Below are 8,061 nucleotides of genomic sequence, written 5' to 3' on the forward strand. Positions count from 1 at the left end.
CTATAATCACAATATACGGTCTCTTAAGGCGATAGAAATCATATTTCTTCACTGCGTTCTAATATGCTCGTAATTCCGTTATTAATAACATATTCGCGTTAGAAATTGTAACTTTATCCAGATTTGTAAGAAGAGTACCGCTCTGAAAACGGATGCTTATTCTTCTGGAACGTATGGATCCACTTTATATATTGTAACTTTTTTTCTTTTTTTTGTCATCGTTTTTTCGTTAGATTAATATCATTATTTAAGCACTATATCCCCTTCATCTGTTAGGTATTTGTGTGTTATATTGTTTGCAAATGTTTTAAAAAAAAAAACCATAAAAATACATTTTGAATTGGGTTTTTTTGTCATCGTTTGTCTTATGCAATGTACATATAACTAAAATCTTGTGTCACATGAAAACAACGTATATTATGCACTAGAATTCTTCGAGAATTATTTTGGCTATGAACGTTCTTATGACCAGGAAAAATAGACATAATTATTATTGTTCTTTCTGTTCCAGATCTGTTTCCATAACAGCGATTCTCGGGGAAGTACTTGGAATTCCAGACTTTCCTTTGAAATTCCAGACAATCTTTTGTCATAACTGATTACGTACATCTGAGTAAAGAGATAAATTGGACCTGTCTGTGCCTTGACTACTACAGTCCTTGACCGTACCGTGTCTTGACCGCTCATTACACCTGTCGGTGACAGCTCGGAAAGGCAGGTACGTTTTGAAACACGGCCAACGACCACCAGGAATGTAAATCACATACCTTTAATTAGGATTAGTGATTAACAAGTTCTTTTCGCGCTGTCAATCAAGCTTAAACGATAAGAGTTAATCCCATATTATTGGTCACTAGTCCAGTGTCACAGAAAAGATCAGTTCCCTTTTTTCTGTTTTAGTTTATAATATGTAATAGGCTTTCGGAGTATTGACTCACAATCTATCTGTACAATGAAACTTTTTTTGTAATCAAGTGAAAATTCTGATGACAATAACACATTTCCAGTATTTGTTCTATTATATTATTTTCACACGGCAGGGTCGTATGTGTCATACAATGTATATTGACTAAAATCTCTTATGATGAATATCATTTATTTGAGGGAAAGTGTTAGCCATGACCTGTTACCACTAGCCTTTCACCTCTGGGTTGCTATTATCGTTCCGAACTCAGTTGTTCAAAAGGTGATTAGGCTACTCAGTTTAACGACAATTTTTAAAATAAAGACAAAATAACTTCTGGTAATGCAAATTTTACAAATTTTATTCATTATCTGCTTTCTGATTTTAGTGAAGATGTAATCACAAATTTTGTAGCAGATGAGATATAAAAAAAATATTCACTGATCACATGATGAAGCTAATCAGTCTTTGAATAACCGTGCCCTGATACATTGCAGTTAAACGTTTCAATTTTGTCTATAAACTCTATGGCAACCACGTGGTTTATACAAAGCTGAGAATTCATCTCTAGTCACCAGGTGTCTGTAAATTTACATGTGAGTTTTTTTAATTCTGAGCTAAACAGCTTATTAAGCATTTTTCAGCTTATGCATGCATGCATTATATAACTGCAGTCTGTGTGTAGGATATAGCATTATTTTCTACAGATTTAGTATTTTGTGTAAAACCATGCTTTCTGCACTTTTTGAATGTCGGTTAAAACGGCTAAAATGTACAGCATACATTCCGTAGTTTTTGTGTGTTTGTTATGATGAAAATGTTTGGGCATAATGGGATAAAAATTTGACAGCATATTATTAATTCTCATTGTTTTCGTGAAGCTAACATCACTTTTGTAGAAAGTATTTAAGACATTTCGCATATATCTTTACCTGTGTCCATCAATTCATTCTACAGTGTTACAGCTGCATATGTGTTGTTTTGAAGTAATTGTAAAAAGTCTTAATTTAATATGTTTTGTGGCATGGAGGAAAATAATATATTGTTTATTTCACTATTATTCTGTTCAAATTCCATGGTTAAATGACACTAAATGTTATGTTTAAAATAATGTTCTCTCTTTTCCTGCTATCCGATTTACAATGAGCAGATTTTCAGGACAGCAAAATTAACAATTGACTTTCATGTAAATGTAGAAAGCATGGTTATGTATATTTTGTCTTTATATTTTGTAACAAGTATTTTCTTATCCATAATATTCTTTCATCCAGTTTGTGAAGTTATTGTATTTGTTCAGCCTATTTCTGTTGTCAAATCTATGTCATTCTTGTAGACATGGTTGTCATCCTATTTTTTTTTTTTTTTTTTTTTTTGCTTCAGATGTTAAAAAGATTTCGATCAGTTAACCCTTATAACTTAAGCCATTATGTATGTTTCATATGTGATAGTTTTATTGCATTTTTATTTCTATTATTTCTTAATATATTTTTTCATCTCAGAAATAGCTCTTCTGAGATAATTGTAAAATATGACGTCAAGTAAGATTCTTGAATGATATATTTCATGTTTTTGCCTGATCCTAATTGAAGGGGGGAAATGGCATTAACTTCTCACATAGGCATGAAGTTTGACAGAAAGTGAGCAATAATCACAAACAATTTTGATTGTGATGCAGTAAGTGGATACATATCACTTTTGTTTACCTGGACAGAGCAGCGTGTGATATTTCACACTTAAAGCCGGCGACTGTTTTATAAACAGGCGGAGTCGCTCAACAACTTCCACTCGTTTGGTTATGTGATTGTGTAACCACCAAGATTATCCTTCATTAGGGACGATTTGTGACGACCTACCATATCCCTCTGTTAAATATAGGCCATCTTTGTCAGGGTATTATTCCCCTATAGATATACCATTGACAACAAACGTGTGTCTCGTATACATAATTTGTGTACCTGCTTTATGAAAGTTTGACAAGAGTCCAGCTGTCTATCACATAGCGATTGTGTGTATCACTGTATAGTCTCTACACGCACCAGGGCACACAATTCTATTGGTGCGGCCACTGAGGCGTGGAGAAAAATCAGGTGTCTTGTATTACCTATGTACCTATTATTGTAGGAAATGAGGCCAGTTATGCTGTAGCTATAGATTGGAATGCTGTGTCGAGTGTGGGCTGTGTACTGGTCCGACGTTGACTACCAGAGAAAGTGACTGCTGCACACCTGTTAGAATTATGGACCTTAATTATAATCTGAACGCAAATCTAAACAATTCTGGTGGCTACAATATAATGCCATCCCAACAGACCACTGCTGGCACGTCCGTATGGATAGGGAGCTACCCTTCACAGCAGCATCTGCAGCAGCTATCGGCACAGATGGCCAATGTGAACGTTGCTGACACAGGAACGAACTATTTGGATGCTTATATGGCTCTGTCACAACAGAATGGTCTAGGTGTGCCTGCTCACACACCCAATACCGACTTTTATGTTACATCTGTTCAGCAGGCACCGCCGGGTGGAATTAATACTTCATTGACCAACAATACAAATGTTGCTGATATACAGGCAGCCACAAGACTTGCCAACCAACCACTGTCGCCAACGTTGGATTTAGAGATGGCACAAGTTCAAATGATGAGTACGGAACAGCAGATTGCACTTCTAACCGAGTTACAACGTAAAAATATGGCAGCTGGTCTGATTCCGCCACAACATCCACCACCGCCGTATTCGAACAACCACCAACAACAGTTCCCAAAGCAATATGTCGTGACAAGCACAATCAGCCCTGGGCCATTGTCACCTTCTTCCACGAGTTCTGGGTCGGCACCACAGACCCCTACCTCGGAAAGATCCGGAGTGACCATGGCTGTCAAGTCGAGTTCTCCCGAGAGTACCGGAAGTAACCTTCATCAAAGATCCTTTACAATTTCCGAAACGAGTAGTACGACGTCATCAACATCTGTGCCAGGTTCACCAACTTGTGGTATGTCATCTTTTAATGATGACGTCATAGATTCTCCAAGAATGATGAGGTCACCGTCAGCTCCGGAAAATCCGTCAAAATCTACACATGCTCCGATTCGGTCAAAATCGCTAAAATATGATGTTAAGTTTCCGCAGGACAAGTGTCACAAATGTTTAAAGAAGGTCTATAAAGTGGAAAGCGTTGGACCTGTGAAAGGTGCAGTGTACCATAACACATGTTTTACTTGTAAAACCTGTAAAACAAAATTAACACTTAAAAATTATTACCTTAACCAAAATGACAAATTTGACGTTTCTGTATATTGCAAATCCCACCAACCGACCATCGCCGATACGGGAGGCCATCTTGATACTAACTCTATTCTTATCAAGGGAGCCATGAGTGTACCGAAACTGGACAAAGTTAATGAACAAATCAAGGTCAACAAGAATACAAAATATCACATGGACGCGAATTCTTTGGATATTTCACACGCGCGAAATGTTCCCGCGACGGATTTACAGACTGGTAATAAGGTGAAGGCCAAATCATGGAAGAAAAAGGACAGAACTTTGGATGTAGTCCCTCCACGTGACGTTATACGTCATAGTGACGTAGTTCCAGAGTATGATAAAGAAGAATACGAGCACGCACTCGTGGAGCAACAGCCGGATTATCGTGGTGCACGTTTCTAACTGGATGTATTAAATGTGATAAAAATACCATGGGATTACAAGTCATGTGATTTATATCTTCCCTAAATATGGCACAAACATTCACTGCCAGGTAACATTATGTCGAAAATGCCATATTTCGTGTGGCGCGTATCATTCTTAACAATATCGCGTATCGGGTATATTTCACATGCATGAGCATATATTTAGCCCTCTACTTTCGTATCACTAAGGTAATGTTCGATGCTGGTTAGGGTGTTATATTATTTATTTATAAATACTCATTTTATTGCATATTGAAGTACTGCCTATTGTGTTGTGCACGTGCTTGAACGTTTTGTTTGAAATGGATATATGAAATTGAGAAGAGGAAAAGATAATGAAAAGCAAACGTTTATGATTATAAATACTCTATTTATGCAAATCAAATTAACTCAATACTTTTTTAATCAAAATTGGATACCGGTTCTTACCTAGAATCTACACCATTTGATATTCATATTTACAAATACTCAATCATTTCGATAATTCATCAGTATTCTCTCCATAATTATGTACAATACACCTCCGTTGTCACACTTCTTTACTAATTCCTAATAAAACCTGTACGATGTCAATTTAGCCACATGGCCTTATGTTTTTTTTATTGACGTGATTTAGTGGATTATTTCTTTGTTGCGTATAATACTAATACACGTAATGGTAAATTAGTTTGAGACAAGAAAGTTTGTATAGCGCTTACCAGCTTAGTATCCAGAACGTCTTTGCCATTAATCCGACTAGATCGTTGGAAGATAATAAGTTCTAATAGGAAGGATAATGTTTTACTGGTACAAATTTTACAGTGCTTCTATATATTGCTGATTTATTTGGCAACTTTTGTCTCAATGCTTTTATGAATTGTGTTTAAATCGAATTTCTATAAAACAAAGTTCTCAAATTTGTTGACTGAATACGACAGGTTATAATTTCTTTAATCCGAAATTCTCTATTTGATGATTGAATATGACTTGTTTAACTTTATGACTTTCAAAGACTGTGGACCTTGGACTGTCTTGGATGTTGTTTTGATGCTATATTGCTATAAAGCGATATGCATTTGCATATCTTAAATAAAAAGTGTTATCGCGAATAGGCATTGATTGTTAAGCAATACTATGGTAAGCATAACATCGCTTTTTCGGGAAAAACGACGTAATTTTCGCTTTTGGTGACGTAACAATGGATGCCTACACACAAGAGCAGGTACACAATAATGTAAGTCTATAACAGGCAGACAGACTTATATATATATATACATTTTTACGTTCAGCATGGAAATTTTCAAAGGCTCTGCCGAATGTTTTATTCATTGATTCAGTTATCCTGACAATAGAAACAATCTTAGGTCTGAGTTTGGACTGTAAAAAGAGGTCTTGTAATTTAAAATGACAGAAATTGGATAACAGATGTTAAATATCACAAGAGGTATGACAAATGCATGTTACATATATTTATCGAATTCTGATTATATACAATGTATGTGGAGTCAATAGGGTAAATGTATGAACAACCGGATTTTACAGCAATTAAGTAGTATGGTACAAGTTGGTGACATTTATTCAAACTATCTTTTAAGAAAATTATGACTATCTCTAATGCTTAATGCAAGTTATCAAACGGGTATTTTGACAATTGTTGGAAGTTCCTTGTTTCAATTGAAAACAAAAATCAAAGCCATTCCAGGATATCGAAATTCGCAATTTCTGGTTACTTCAGCAAAATTTGGAATTGCTTCAAATTGACGTTTCCGGAATATCAAGGCCTACAAATATGTAGTGTAAATAAGATTGTTTAAATCGACATTGAATGGATTCTAGTACTCGTGAATGTTTCACAGAAACTTCAGTCTCTAACCATGAAAATAGTTAAACTTTTAGAAGACGGAGACCGGAATTACAGAACCCGTTTAAAAATTCGTGTAAAAATTTGAGTTATCTGCAAATCAAAGTTTCGGGTCCAATTAAAACTTAACAAGGATCATCGAACTTGGGACAGTGAATACAAGACTAGCATGCTCGGGGAACATTAGTATTGAGGTCTAGAATGTCAATAGCAGTACTTTGCTTTACAGACCATCGATAGCTAATGTCCATAAAACTTTCGGCGCCACAATACGTATGCTACTAGGCCGGGATCTAGGGGGGGTCTACGTGCACCCCCCCCACAACTTAACGAACCAAGGTTTTTCTGAAGCCTTATGACCCACTGATAACGAAATCGAGAGGTAACATTGTATAAACTGGGATGAACTTCCGGTTATGACGTCATCAAGATGGCCGCCATCTCGTATTTCACTAAAGATTGAAAAATAGTCATAACATTGACATTTTTCAACCGAAGAAGACAAATGAGGCATCAAAATGACCACAATAGAACAACAAATACATATCAGGACCATATATTCCAATATATATAGCTATTTCTACGCAGGAAATGAAAAAATCGGATTTTAAGCTCAAAAATGGTAATTTTTTAGCAAATTTTTCATATTTGGCTTGACGCAGCAAAAATGTTTGTCAACAGCAAACTATTATTTCTAATCAGTTATTTGACCTCTTATCAATCAGTAAAAACAACACCAACAAAAAAACAATGTTAACATTGTATAAGCTCCGGTTATGACGTCATCAAGATGGCCGCCATCTCGAATTTCACTAACAATTGAAAAAATAGTCATAGCATTAACATTTTTCAACCGAAGTAGACAAATGAGGTATCAAAATGATCATGATAGAACATCAAATTCATATCGGGACCATATAATCCAATATATGTAGTGATTTCTACGCAGGAAATGAAAAAATAGGATTTTAAGCTCAAAAATGATAATTTTTTAGCAAATTTTTCATATTTGGCTTTACGCAGCTATAATTGTTTCCCAACAAGAAACTATTATTCGTAAACAGTTATTTGACCTCTAATCACTCAGTAAAACAATAAAAAATATAGAGATACAAAAAAGAATTATTGTTATATACCATCATTAAGTTTACAAAACATCACCGGGTGCGTATACTGGGTATATGCTATTTTTCTAACTCCAAACCGCTGACACTACAGTTTCCTGGTGTATTACAAGTTCCTTAAATAAGTTTGACTATTGACGATTTATAAGTAGGAAACATGAATGTAAAGTTGACAGAATATCTAGCCTCGGGTAGGACAAGTCACAGTTTCGTTTATTTCCTATGCATATTATTAGCAAAATGTCAGATAGTTACCACAATGTCACATATTTCTTTCACTGGTTCTCAATTATAACCATTATCATTGTGCATGCTTTCCCACCTCACTGCACTATCCTCTGACGTGACTCGGCATGTCTGGTAGCTGGTACATGCAGTCCAAATCAGAGTAATCGAGATATCAGTATCTAATTCGTCGAAAGCCAGAGCGTCGTCTTCGATGTCGATGAGATGATGTGACACTACATTACCAGTGGTGTTCTAGCCTGTCATCTTTCATG

The 8,061-nt window shown here is 35.6% G+C and overlaps 1 protein-coding gene across 1 annotated transcript; it reads left to right on the forward strand.

The window, feature by feature from the left end:
* Window positions 1-489: 489 nt before the first annotated feature.
* LOC138311815 (LIM domain-containing protein 1-like) lies at window positions 490-4,866 on the forward strand. The gene is made up of 2 exons (XM_069252999.1): window positions 490-718; window positions 3,026-4,866. The coding sequence occupies exon 2, from the start codon at window positions 3,141-3,143 to the stop codon at window positions 4,572-4,574; it is 1,434 nt and encodes a 477-aa protein (XP_069109100.1). The 5' UTR covers window positions 490-718; window positions 3,026-3,140; the 3' UTR covers window positions 4,575-4,866.
* The last annotated feature ends 3,195 nt before the right edge of the window (window positions 4,867-8,061 follow it).

The sequence above is a fragment of the Argopecten irradians genome, unplaced genomic scaffold (genome assembly GCF_041381155.1).
Source record: "Argopecten irradians isolate NY unplaced genomic scaffold, Ai_NY scaffold_0126, whole genome shotgun sequence".
NCBI classification, from domain to species: Eukaryota; Metazoa; Mollusca; class Bivalvia; order Pectinida; family Pectinidae; genus Argopecten; species Argopecten irradians.

What these genes read in the sequence shown, in the direction of transcription:
- LOC138311815 (XM_069252999.1), top strand. Translation starts at nt 3,141, where the DNA reads ATGGACCTTAATTATAATCTGAACGCAAATCTAAACAATTCTGGTGGC.